The 14564-nt window shown below is 43.5% G+C and overlaps 1 protein-coding gene across 1 annotated transcript in view; it reads left to right on the top strand.

The window, feature by feature from the left end:
- Positions 1-14564, top strand: part of HAP2 (hapless 2) — a 198702-nt gene that overhangs the window by 85899 nt on the left and 98239 nt on the right. The window contains exon 6 of the mRNA XM_087399558.1: positions 12682-12733. Within this exon, the coding sequence (XP_087255684.1) occupies positions 12682-12733 (52 nt within the window). The remainder of the gene's footprint in view (positions 1-12681; positions 12734-14564) is intronic.

Raw genomic sequence — 14564 nt, 5'->3', positions numbered from 1 at the left:
TGCTATAACATGAGCCTTTGAGCATGTTGAGTCTCAAGCCATGAGAGTGCTTGGATCAACCGTTGAACACGCTCAGATTTTAGCCTCTGAGTTACATATGGTGCACAGTTTGATGACCGTCATTGTCATGTCATGTTCTTGGTTCCATTCCAATAGTCCCTTACCTTAGACCGGCATTGTCATATTTCTTGGTTCCATTCTAGTAGTCTCTCACCTTGTCTTCATGGGGGGGTGTTGGAATATGAAGCCAAAGTGAGTCAAAAATGAGTGCTCTAGGTGTATAGGGGATTTTTTATAGTCTAGTGAGTCCTAGACATGCCACGTGTCATATTGGGAGCTATCCCATATACACTATGAATTTCTAGAGTCTAGTGTCACACTATATAGTGTTGTACTTGTCTTGAGTCTTTTTACATCAGTCAACATCAAGCTATCTACATGTGAGTATTTTGGCTATCATTGCCTAGCACTTGTTCTTTCATTTTCTTTCCATTTTGCCTTTCCATTATGCTTTCCATATTTCCATTCTGTTCCTAGTTAGCTTGGCATTCTTCTACCGCCATGTCTCTTCAATAGTTTCAATCAATCTTATTTTATAGAATCACTTTAGCAAGTCGTACTTATAATCACAATCACATATAGACCCTAGCATCATCTAGTCTTTCCACTTTGTTTTTCAAAGATATGGCAGTGTATGCATAAGCTTTTGGGTTGGCCGGGGTGAGGTTAATGTTAGAGCTTCTGATGGTATGGTTTTGGTGTCACCTAGATGTCCTTTGGACAGATTATGTAGCTGTGATGGTCATCCTCCATCAGTGTGTGCCTTTGAAAAGACTCTACCCCATGTGTCTGCAAAGGTTTCAAAAGAACCGTTGAGGGGGTGTTGAGCCAACGTCTCTATCCCATGTATCTGCAAGGGTTATAAAGGGGATATATGGGAGAACATCAGAGACTGTGTTGACAAGTCTCACGTGGCACCCTATAGGTGTCCAGGTCTTCTCCATGCTTCAAGTTTAGATGTAGGTCAGATCTAGGATCCATCATAAGATGGTGGTCCTAGAGATTTTGGAGTGTTGATATACTTTCGTGTTCAACCTGTGGGGCACCTGTCTGAAGTGTAGCAGTCTGTGAAAATCTATCTTTGGTATAGCTTCTAATGTAGGTGTGGTGAGCAAAATGGAAGTATTGAAAGCAGGAAGGATCCAAAATTTTGTAACAGGAGAAGAACATAGGGAGTGACTATGAGAGTGATTGAATTGGGAACCGGGGAAGGGAATGTTGTGGCGATGGTGGGATGCCACGAGTCACACAAGCAAGCACTACCACCTCACACACTCTAGGGCAGCCAATTAAAAGTTATTATTGCATCCATGCATGTGTGTTAGTGCTACATATCAAAGGGACTGAGCCCCGAGCATCTGTGAGAAGCTAATAGGTGGATCCACCCTTGCTCCTCCTCATCTCCTCACTCAGGGTTTGCTATGTATTGTGGATTCATTGTGTTTGCAGCCAGTTGCTGAGTTTTATAGCATGTATATCTATCAATCTAAAGAGAAAGAAAGAAATAAATAAATAAATAAAGTCTATTAACGTCCATTGGAGACCAAAAGGTCTGTGGGACAGCAAGAAACCCTCTAGTTCATCTACTTTAGGGAGGGCACATGGCAGCTCCCAAGGAGTGCAAAAAGCAACCCAAATTATTTAGAGGACCTACATGATAGTCTAGAAGAGTAAACAGCCATACATCAGTTTAAGACTGAGATTCTTTTGGTTTTGATTTAAACTCTCTGATTAGTGCTATGCCTTCATGGTAAACTGCCCATTTTCCATCCTTTCTGGCAGCCCTGACTTAAGCTAATTCAGCTGCCTTAATCTTGAGTTGAGCTTGTGTACGCTCCTCTGCTATCCATACTTTGGTGTCCTTCAACTTGTACGATTGTCGAAGAAGCTTGATCCACATATCTTTTGACCTCAGTGTAAGGATTGCATGACCTTTATAGTGCAAAATAGAAGTAGGCCTGGAGTCGTCATCATCCTGCTCATCATCATCCACCCAATCAATGTTGGGCAAGCTTGCTTTGATCTTTGTCAATATTTCACTATATGTGTCCTCCTCTTTGTACCAATCTTCTGGGAGTCCCCCTATTCTAATCTTTAGCGCATTATCACATCTAGCTTCGTGTTATTTAATCTCTCCTTGAATATCAAACTTACTTGCTTTGTTGTCCACTTCCACAATCACTTCCTTCTTAGCAGTTTGTACTTCAGTGTGAACAAGATCTTTGACTGTAGAGACTAGCTGCGGGATAGGGGGGGAGTCCTTACAAGATTTTACAGCCTCATCAATTACTACCTGCTTACCAAGCCCTTCCAGAATGTGAAGTCGGGCTTTTACTTCTGCCAGTTCCAATCGTAGCTCTCTCATTGCCTGCTATAGATAAAAAATCTGATCCTGTTTCCCGAGGATGGGTCGTTTTGAGCCTTCTTGTTGGTAATTCCGGGCATATGGAGAGGGTATCATGGCTGTAACTGTAGAGTACTGAGTCTTGATGGATGTTGAAGGAGTTGAGGGAGTTGAGGGGGACTTGGAGGAGAGGGTAGGCCATAATTGGTTGTTTGTTGAACCCCCTAGCTTAACCTAACCCCCGGTTGGGTTGGGAGTTTAGCCCAACTTGGGGTTAGGGTTAGTTTGGTTGCTTCTAATAGGTACAGAGGGAGAGGTACGATCGAAGAGGTACAACTGCTACTACTGATGGACTATACGGGCTGCTGCTAACGGCTGTACGCACGGGGGGGAGCGGTACGGACGGGACTGTATGGACAGGCTGCTGCTAACGGCTGTACGGTACGGATAGCTATACGAGAGAAAGAGCTGTACGGTGCTGCTAACAGCTGTACGGCTGTACGATATATATATATATATATATATATATATATATGGATGGGGAGAGAGAGCTTTGTAGCTAGTGATTGGCATCTCAATTTTAAAGAAAAAATTTTTTTTTTTCCAAAAAGAGACTTCTATTAAGTATTAAAGAAAACCGTTAGAGCAAGCTCCATACGGGATACACCATGCAATGCATGAAAAGCTCAAGAGCCAAAAAGAAAGAATTGGGGCTGATAGTGCCATCTCAATCCAATAGAAACCTCCGAGAAAAAGGGAGAACCCTTCCAAACTCGAAGAAATTCAGTCCTTCTAGAAGAGGCTGCCCATGAAGGGCCCTGCATGCTAGCCCAAATGGCTATCAAAGTATGAACCGTGTCAGTTCAAATACCCGTGAACACCTGTGAAGGGTGTATCTGGGTGCCATCCAAGGCCTCTGTACATCTGGCTCTCCAAATGTGCCAAGAGGAAATGCTAGCGCAATGTCGCACTGACTCTTTGCAGAATGACAGCGAGGACAAGTGGGATCAGCCCCAAAACGTGATCTCGACAGAGACTTCTATTAAGTATTAAAGAAAACCGTTAGAGCAAGCTCCATACGGGATACACCATGCAATGCATGAAAAGCTCAAGAGCCAAAAAGAAAGAATTGGGGCTGATAGTGCCATCTCAATCCAATAGAAACCTCCGAGAAAAAGGGAGAACCCTTCCAAACTCGAAGAAATTCAGTCCTTCTAGAAGAGGCTGCCCATGAAGGGCCCTGCATGCTAGCCCAAATGGCTATCAAAGTATGAACCGTGTCAGTTCAAATACCCGTGAACACCTGTGAAGGGTGTATCTGGGTGCCATCCAAGGCCTCTGTACATCTGGCTCTCCAAATGTGCCAAGAGGAAATGCTAGCGCAATGTCGCACTGACTCTTTGCAGAATGACAGCGAGGGCAAGTGGGATCAGCCCCAAAACGTGATCTCGACAGGTTCACTGCAATCCCTCCATGAATAGAAAGCCAAAAGAAAAGAGTGATCTTTCTATTTCTGAGGGATTTCCAAGGCCTCCTCTAGAAATTCCTACGCAAATCTGCAGTGATGAAGAACCTGTCCCAATGGGGGGCTCTGGAGGGAACCCAACCCCTACTGTTCAGCTGAAATCTCCTAGCATTACCAACCGTGAAACGAAAAAAGGGAATTCCCCTCTCTCGGTGCCCATGATCTATCCACTCCCACTCTCCTGGGTCCCATTGTAAGCACTTGATAGGTGCACCTCCATACAACCACAACCTCCAAGATCCCAAGGCCAAAAGCAGAGGGTCGGGGTCTAAGTACCACTCCAAGCCCGCTCCATGGTCCACAAAACCAGCAATCCTGACAGGCTGAAAGGCAACCTCTAGAAGAATATCATCCGTGGATCTAGAGACTATACCTCCATCCCCAACGTCAAAGACCAGTGCCTCTTCTCCGAGATCTCGAAGAGCGATTACCTGTAGAGGAACTGCTATCCTCGAAAAAGCTCCCATCCAAGTGGTGGAAGTAATAGGCAACTCAACTACCCATTCCACCGGGATGGCTGCATCTATCTGCTGAACCCTACGTGCTACCCCTCTGAGGTGACTCACGGACTGCAGTCTCTGATCCTCAGGTAGCTTGATAAATGCCTTCCAAGTACCTATTGTGTAGGCGGGGCCTCTCTCCCATCTAGACCATTGCATGTAATGGGAAGTGCCCAGTGGTCTGCCATGCTCATCAAGTATACTATCATTCCAAATGACTGGCTGCCTATCAATCTCTTCTAGGGTAGAGGGCCATGCTCATAAAGTATACTATCATTCCAAATGACCGGCTACCTATCAATCTCTTCTAGGGTAGAGGGCGGAACAATTTTAAAGAAATGCAGTTATGTGTGCCCATATATACCTGCTTGTGATTGGAGGCACTATAGTTTAGCATATAGTGCCCTTCAATCACATTATATACACACAATAAATTGTATTTCTGCAAAATGAAGATGCCAGTCACTGGCTAGTAGGTACTTAGCTTGCCTCTCACCTTGTTTCTTTTCGTGGTATTAGAGGCAAGCTGTTGAATGGACCTGTGAATACCCCTAGTGGGAAAGTTTTCTGAGCCTGAGTAATTGAGCCCTTGAGGCTCCTCTGTAATTCTCAGTAAGAAGAAGAGATATAGCTTGTGCAGAAGACTGAACCTCTGCTGTAGCAAAGAAAGAAGAATTCACTGCTGAAGAAACATATGTAGGTGATCAAGTGTGAAGAAGATTGAAGAATTTGGAAGAAGACCTGCTTTGATGCAGGTAAGAAGGAGTTTTAACAGCAGGCAGTCTGTGCAGAAGCTATGACCAGTGACCATCTTTCAAAGTCTTGTACAGCTAGATGCGGGAGAATTCTTTGAGAATGGAGTAGGACCTTCTAGGCTCCTGTAGGCAAGAGAGGGAGCACTGCAGGGAGGAGTTTGCATCTGTGTTGCGGAGCTTTGGACACATGCCATTCAGGATTGAGGCATTCTTGCGAGGCAGAGCACGTGATTGCTGAGGTTTGCATCAGGACTTTTGTGCCCACATATATGGCAGATTTTTGGACCGCATCCGTCCTCTTCTAGTCATTGACTGCTATTGTATTGGAGGCGATTGCTAGAGGCTCCAGATGACATGAAGAGGAGACGAGCACGCTGCTTGGGAGGAGCTTATTGTCCATATAAAAGGATGAGTTTCCTGGCATGTAGCTGAGTTTGGCCACTCATCGGGATCTCTCCTCTTCTCTAGTCGGGATAATCAGGTGGTTCCAAGTACTACTTTCTCCAATCATTCTCCCACACAGATCACGTTTTTGGAGCTGCAAAGAGGGGAGCCTTCAGCTATCAGGATTCTTGATTTCTTATGCCAAGAGGTTCTCTTAGAGAGCCTATCATGGAGATCTAGAGATCGAGACACTTTTAGAGGGGATCTACAGCTCAGGACCTACACCACTGTTTGCAAGTCATCAGTGCACTCCTCCACTGCAGTGAGGTTGAGACAAGGAGAGGGGCACTCATGGATGGAGAGAGGGCCTCACATGCAAGCTTGGTAGCTTTACAAAGATTGGAGGAGTGAGCGTCAGGGATCCTTGGGTGGCAAAGAGGATGTAGATTGCAAGAGTAGAGATTTAGGCCATGCAAGAGGCCAAATCAGAGTACGGATTCCATGCATGGGTTGCATTTTGGACCTCAGATCAGAGACCAAGTTACCCAAGCCTTACAAGTCCCATACACTAAAGGGAGGGCATCTGAAGATTGAGGAGGCCAGATGGTCCCATTGCAGCTAACCCACAGGATGTGGGACATGTGGCTATGGACTATTATAGATCGTTGTTTGGCACTAATTCACAACTTAAGAATACTTAGCTTGCAAGGAGGAGGTTTGGAGGAGTGCTAGGAAGTGCCCATGGAGGAGATGAGTATTGGTATTGTGATGCCTTTCTCTAACGATGAGCTTGAGAGAGCGGTTATAACCTTGCCAAAACGCAATTGTCCAGGAGAGGATGGTTTACCGCTAACCTGTTTTCACTCTCGTTGGAAGCTTATGAGCTTAGGCATTGTCAAAGCTTTTGAGACTGGGGATATACTAGACAGGCTTTTCAGAGGGGCTGATTCACCTTAGTCCTAAGGGTAGCGGAGATAGGCTTGAGATTCACAATGGAGGCCCATCACGTTGCTTAGATCTGTTTACAAGATCCTAGCTAAGGACATCAGCCTGTGACTTGTTCCTTTCTTACCAGACATTATTATGCCAACCTAGATAAGCTTTGTCCAAGACCAGAGTATTTTAGATAACATCTTTACTTTTTGGCCTTTTTTTACATATTGGGAGGCCACAACATTGGCACGGTTCCACGGTGAGGATTTGTATTGGTTTCACTTCTTGATTTTGAGAACCTACGATAGGGTGGGTTCTTGTGGGGAATCTGGATAGGACGGGCTTCTCAAGACAGTGGATACTAGAGGTGTCAGCACTCTACTCCTCAGCACAAAGCCAAGTCTTAGTTAGGGAATCCTAAGGGAACATGTTTCATATAGGCAGATCAATGTGACAGGGATGTCACTTGGCCCCTCTACCTTTTCCATTTATTGCAAAGGCTATGAGCAATATTTTGAGAGGCACAGGCATGGGTATTCGTGGCAGCAGGATGCCATTGCATCTTTGGAGGAGCTTCTTGATGTACAGTTTGTAGATGATACATAAGTGTGTCTAGATGGAGAGGTAGACAACTTCAAAGCTTTTGTTTCAGCCATGGAGGTGTTTTTCCTCACTTCGGGATCTCTCATTAAGTGGCACAGGCTATGAGATTTGGGTACGTGATACACCACACCCAGGCTCGAGACTGCATGGAAATTTTACATGGGTTGCAATCCGATACCTGGGAAGGGCTGAACATCATGTCAAAGCAGCAGCAGCTGGCAACATTGCTTCTGAGCGTTCGGAGGAAGCTCTTGTATTGGACCTCGACCAAGCATCCTTGGTAGGTAGAGTAGTGGTTGTCAACCAGGTTTTGCTTGCTACTATGTGTTAATAACCTCTTATTGGGCCTTTTGTAAATCTTGCATTGGTCACGTGAAGCGACTCATCGAGTACTTCATCTGATCATGAGGGGATGGCCTTGTGGCTTGGGACATCATTATTCAGACATAATCCGGAGGGGGGCTAGGCATTCTGGACCCAAAGTGCTAGAGCAAAGCGTTGCTCAAAAAAAGTTCATTGTTAGAGGCATGTTGCTTGGCAATGAGCCATGGAAGGAGCTACTCCTTCACATTCTTCATGAGATCGGGCCAGAGAGGAGCCCAATACCAGGGGATGAGAATATTTAGTTGAGTAGGATCTTAGAGGTGAGATTTGCAGCAGCTGTTCTTAGGGCTTGGGATGTTATGAGACATGGGATCTTGCTTTTGGTTGTGAGTACCTCAGGTCAGCAATCCCCATTCACATTTTTTGTGCAGGGCGATAGCATGATGCAGAGACAAGATGTCAAGTTGGAGGACTTTAGATGATATATGCCTTAGAGAGTCAAAATCGTGACTTAGTATTATAGGAGGTGGTACATTGATCCAAATCCATGCATAACAGGGGAGGCTTGGAGGTTTTGAGTTTGGTAGAAAAAACCTTTTCCAAGGCTTCAATAAGACATAGAAGAAAGAAATGAAAGAAAAATACTATATTAAGTCTTTGAAAGACCGAAGGGTCTATGAGATTGGAAAAAACTAGATACAATGAGCTGAATGGGTGGAATCTCTAAGTTGGCATCTGCACCCAAGACAAGTGCAACATAAACTTTAAAACACTAGTACAAAGTGTCTAAGCCCATGGGGAGCATAGAAACCTTGGGAAGTAGGTGTATGACATCTCTATGTCTTTCAGTCCTTTTATCATGGCTGTAAGATATCCAATTGTAAACTTTGTATTGGTAATGTTGTGTGACATTCTATGGGCTAGCATAATATGGAAGGCTTGCTATTCGTATCTCTCAAAAGACAAGGATGTTGAAATTGTCCATGGGAGGTTAAAGAAGATGATGCAAGAGATGTGTTACGGAATTGTGAGTCCATCCCCCCAACACTCGCTCCCTCCATCATGTTAATGGGTACTTTTAGACACATAACACAACTCTAAGGACTAGAAGGATATCATGCTACTGTGATGCATGCATTCAAGGTCAGTGGAATATGTGCTCTAATAAAACACACATTTCATGCTGGGAACATATCACACTAGCTCCATCAAGTGTTGTTGATGTTAACGATCCTTCGATTGAAGATGCAAGATACGAGGTCACCATGAAATTCTCAATGAAGGCTTCGGACATTCCCATTCTGGTTGCGACTATGATACTCATGATTCTCTTCAGGTAATGACCAGAGTTGTACCCCTTGCACAGCTTAGACGGGCGACTATTATTTGGGATGCTGTCTCAATTGCAGCTCCTTACCTTGATCCAATTGCAGCTTCTCACCTTGACCAGGCCGTAATTGTTGATGATTCAGTCTTGGATAAGAACAATATTGGAGCCTCTGCAGATCTGCATGGTCATGATACTTTCGAGCAGCTCCATTTTTCATCCACATCCCCCCTCATGGATTAGGGAAGCAAGTAGTGCATACCATTTGGACTGCGGGGATTTTGTGTATCCTAACACCAGGCCTGTTTCACAAGAACTCCTTTTCGACGTTGGTAGATCTAGATGACTTTCCTGGGGAGGATTTTGTACCCTCTACCTGTGGTGAGGCAGTGATTGGTATTCCTTTTGATGGGCGTCTTCCTCCTCAGGTGGACGAGTTCTTTCCCCCATGGATTTTTCTCCACTTGGTTCCCTCTGAAACATACAAAATACAAGTCCTTGACTAATCACTGGCTTTGGCACATTGTTGTTCCACCCAGCTAATCTCTATGCTAGCAAGCTAGAATGATTCTCATGTATGCTACAGACAAAGCCCACATTTTCCTAGATGATTCTACATGCTACATGCTACATGTTTGTATTCTGGGTTCCTTTCTTGGTACACTTTTTTACCCCTCTTGGAGTACGCTTATTACATTTGCCCCTTGGCTTTACACATTTTGGTGCACCTAGGACCCTGACCTTTAGAATCCACATAGAACTCTGAACCATACAAATAATGTCTCCATGTTTTCAAAGCATGGACAACGGCGTACAACTCTAATTCATGAGTTGGCCAATTTGTTGAGAGGGAGAAAGCTTCTTCTTTCAAAGACTACTGGCCTTCCCTCTTGGAGGAGAACTGCTCCTACCGCAATGCCACTTGCATTAGTTTCTATGCCACTTTCTTTGGATCTATTTCCACCCCCTCAGAGTAATAATGAACCCTATATACTCAAGTCTTACCATACACAACACAGTTTTTTTAAAATTTACATATAGACTGGATCTCCTCAAAGTACTGAACACTATTCTTAAGTGTTCACGATGCTCAGCAATACTTGCTGAAAACAAGGATATCGTCAATAAAATGTACTACAAACTTCCTAATATACGGGCATCGTAAATTGTTCATAAGCATAACGAATGTAGTTGGAGCATTGGTAAGTCCAAAGGACATTACCAAAAACTCATAATGTCCAACTCTGCTTCTAAAAGAGGTTTTGTGCACATACCTAATTCGGATCTAATGGTAGCCACACTTAAGATTTATCTTGCTGAAAACTATGGCTCTATGCAATGCACCTAGTAAGTCATCTCAATCCAAGCCAATCGGATACCTGTGCTTAACAGTGATATTGTTCAATGCTCTGTAATCTATACAGAGATGGAACGTATCGTCTTTCTTTTTCTTCAATATCACAGGCGAAGCAAAAGGTGGAAAACTGGACTAAATCTGTCCTAGCTTGAGGTATTCTAACAGTTGTCTTTGCATCTTTGTCTTCCTCAGTACAACTTAATTTATAGCGCGACACCTGCTGGGCAGGCCGAACACATCCACCCTTGAGGCCTCTTCTTCAACCTCCATTGCTATAGCTTTGCCTTTATCCATAGAGTCTCGGATCTAAAAGATTCAACCTTGCCTATTGATTGGTTTCTGTTAGAACATGAAGTCAAGTTGAGTGTGCTCTACTAGGAGTTCTAGTAGAGTCTTATGTGTGAGTGCCACGTGTCATATTGGGAGATATCCCATATACACTTTGGTATTCTAGTGTGTGTCTATCCTACCCCCTTTCTTATTAGAAGGCAACTTCACCATGTTGAAATCACCTCCAATAACCCATGAATCTACAATCTCAATAGAGTCTCTTTATGTAATTGCATCATGATCCGGTAAAGGCTGATGCAAACCTGGTCATGAAAGAAATAGCTGAGATAGTGGCACAAACACGTGACCTTCGTAGAAGTGTAGTCATATCATCCACGAGTTTTGTAGTAAATTGGGCATGTACCAAGAAAGTTCTCCTCTGTCTCCACCTCCTCCAAGTTGCATAGCATGCAGATTTGTTGCTTTCTATGTATGCCTGCAGCCCTCCCTATCTCAATCCTCAACTAATGGGACGAGACCCACATTTGTCCAATGGCAATCCTCAGTGCATGTGAGATTCGTCTGTCCTCTAAATATTGGTGGGGAACTCATGGTTCTCCCCATGCCCGTGACGTTAGAATTTGAGAAGGTGGGGCATTTGAGCTGTACTAAAAAGGTGGGATTCGATCCATCTAAATACCTTGGCTATCAAACCATCAAGATATATGTGCATACTAGGACAAGCTAGCCCCTTCGTCTTCTAGTCGCACATGGATGGCTAGAGCCAACCTTGGTAATCTCTAGCTGGGCAAAGCCCAAAACCTAGTGAAGATATGCCACTGTTTGAAAATATGGAGTGGCATCATGGAAAACTCTGTGTGTACTATTTGACGAGGGACCAAGGGCTACTCTGAATCATCCGAGACCCCATGATCACTAGTAGCCTGTCTAAAAGCATTGTCACTCTAGTTGAGCCAAGGCTCCCTGACCTCTCGTAAGCTGTGCCCTGGCTATTGGACCTGGCTATTGGATGATCCGGTCCTATGAAAGATGCCCCTCGATAAGTCTAGGTCTACATGATCCCCATTGGCTTCCCTTGGTATGTGAAACCATGACGAAGCAATACCGCCGATGAGTTGTTAAAAATCATAACCTTGGTCTTTCCATGGTTGACCGTCAAGTCCCTCCCAAGCAAAACAAAGGATGCTAGTGGGAAAAAATGCTCACGAGGTGGGGGAAGGAAATGATAGGCTGCAGGCAATGCACAGCCTACAGCCTTTTGGTGCTGTTGGGCAGCCGAGCAGCCTATAGGCTATTAACAAGAGAAGGGAGGGGGAGATATAGTATATGGGGAAGTGGGGGAAAAAATACTTGGGTGCACAAGGGTGGGAAGAGGCAACGATGAGGAGCGGCAGTCTGAGAGAGGGGGACAGTGAGGGGCTGGCAAGGAGATCAGGGCTTACTTAGGTGATTCCTAACTGTTCCAAAGTTGCAAACGAGCTCATTGCACTCAATTTGGAATGGGGTAATGAGGCTATAGGAATGTCATGCACGTTTCTACAAGGGCTCGCTTGCAAATATATTTGACATTTACATGAAGCAAGGAATCATCTGTTTATATAGTCCACCCCATTGGCTATTAGGGCCTGCTCTGAGGGGGGTTGCCTTAGGCAGTTACTTGGAATCCTAAGAAGCAGAGTGCAAGCAGAGGTCTTTCCTTCTTGTTAGAGCACCCTAGTATTGATTTTCAAAGCGTCATAGTAGGAGGTTCTTGTTTATTGAGAAAAAAACAGTAATAAAGAATTAAAAGTAGAGATCAAATACACTGCATGTGTCTCGGCCCTAGGGATATCGAATGCCAACTATAACTGAAATCAGCACTGTGTGGGCGATATTGGGTCCCACTGAGTACCCCGATACCTTTGAAGTGTGTTGGAAATATGATGCTGGTGTGCTCTACTCTGCTTGATTGGTTGAACATGGGACTCTGTGAAATAGCTTTGCATCATGATGCTGCTATGAGGGTGTCTCAACTAAGAAATATACATACATATCATGAAGCTATTTCTTTTTAACTAACATATACAATGCACGAACTATAGCACAAAAAATTAAAGTATGTGTCTATGATTTGAAACCATCCTCACGTTTAGAATGTATGTATGTGCTTGCATTATGGATCTATTATTTGTTGACTTTTTCATTATAGTATTTAAAAAAACAAGCAACACCTTGGATCTATTGGGTTTTTGTTTTCACTATAGCATTGTAATAAGCTACATCTTGGACTATCTTACAGTCAAGAAAAAACACAAGGGAACAAGGCACTGCTTGAGATGGGATCCCCAATGGTAAGAGCTCGTATGAGTACATGTTAAAATTAACACCTGCACATCGCTAGTTTACCTGCTATCAACACCAATTTCTAATGATAACCAAGATATTATACTAATCTCGTATCACGTCTGTATTTATATTTTTACACATCTGAACTGGATCAACCAAAATTTAATACCATAGGGCTATATGGTCCCTAAAAGTACCTAAAACTGTTTTTCACACCTTTCATCAAAATGTTTTCTTAAGAAAAGGTTATTTTAATATTTGTGTACATACTTTAACTGAATTCTCAATAATCAAATAAGAAACTACTTTTTAGTGCTATACATGTGTTTAGAAATGAAAAATTAGCGGAATTGGAGATCAGCTATAATATCCAAACCTCTTGGCATCCTTAAGTCTCTTTAAAGATACATAGTCTTTTATAGGAGTCAACCTCTTGCGTGGAGACTCATGTGTAGATTTAAGCTTCAATTGACAACTTAAGAGACCAATAAGAAATTTTATATGGACTAAACTTGCTGGCACAGAGGATTACAGCCAGAGTTTCTTGGGAGACTGGTGTCAATAAAGACGTGAGAGACATCTAAGCTCAAAAAGAGCTAGCAAATAACGAGGGATGAGGCTGAAAATGCCAAGTCAATCCTAAGACAGAATCAGAGAAGAAAGGAGACCCCTCCAAACTCTGAAGAAAGGGTTCCTCCTAGCAAAGTGATGATTCCTGCATACTCACCCAGATGACCATCAAGCTATGTATAGTATCAGTCCAAATATTGGCCAATGTCTGAGAGGGGTGAGCCTAGGATTCATCCAATGCCTTTGTACATCTGGCTCTCCAATATGCCAAACTGCAATACTGTAGGAACAAAGTGGAGACAGGTTGTGAACGCAAGTGAGCGAGAGTGCACACACAAGAAAGCTTCAATAGAAATGTTTAAATGAAACAATACAAGTACTTGGTATATATAGTACTCAAGTACTACTGGTCGACCATAGGGTTGACTTTATGCTTACAACACCATATCTTTGTAATGTCTTACAAACCCCCCCTCAAGGATATGGCTGTAAGTACCCTGAAAACGTCTTAGGTGTACTGTGACACGTCTCAGGTGTACTTTGACATGAAGTTGGGGGTAATAAACTTCGTGCACCTCTTCACTTCCTGCTGCTTTCGAACTGAGTGATAAAGATATTCATCACTGAGAAAGGGATATTAAAAAGAAGCTTTTATACCAAGAGACCACACCATACTATCCTCCCTTATATGAGAATGAAGATGGTAACATCCCAAGTGATGTTATAGTCAAGCATAGGGAGAAGAAAAGGATCAGCGGAGGCCATAATCTTAGCAAGCCGGTCTGCGCCAAAGAGAGGAGCGATACGTTGTTGAAAGAAGATCTTGCGGCTCAACATGACATGAACTGATATATATCGAGGAGTTTCAAGGGCTGATTGGGTCGGATGGGTAGCTTCCGAGGAAACATTGCACCTCCTTCATAGACACCTTTACACTTAGCTCAAAACACTCTCCAAACTGTCATAAGACACAGAGACCCATAACTTTCAGCAGAGACACGGTATAAAATATTCAAACACAAATCCAGATGTGCCTTGAAATGGGCTTCGCTCTGATATAAGTTTCATAAGAAACAGAGAAGCGGTCGGAAAGATATGGGCAGTTTACTGGACGGGGATAAAAACTGTTTGAAAAAGAAACAGTCACACACAGAGAGTCATAAATTTTTTGTCTGAAATCTAATACAATAATTGAAGACATAGGATGATGCTCCTTGAAGAGAGCTTCACACTGATATAAATTTCGTCGAAATCGGACAACCGAGC

The sequence above is a fragment of the Dipteris shenzhenensis genome, chromosome 28 (assembly GCF_047967505.1).
Source record: "Dipteris shenzhenensis isolate YYH24624 ecotype China chromosome 28, Dip_SZ_1.0, whole genome shotgun sequence".
Taxonomy (NCBI): Eukaryota; Viridiplantae; Streptophyta; class Polypodiopsida; order Gleicheniales; family Dipteridaceae; genus Dipteris; species Dipteris shenzhenensis.
The sequence above is the reverse complement of the archived record's forward strand: the minus strand, read 5'-3'. Positions and strand labels throughout refer to the sequence as shown.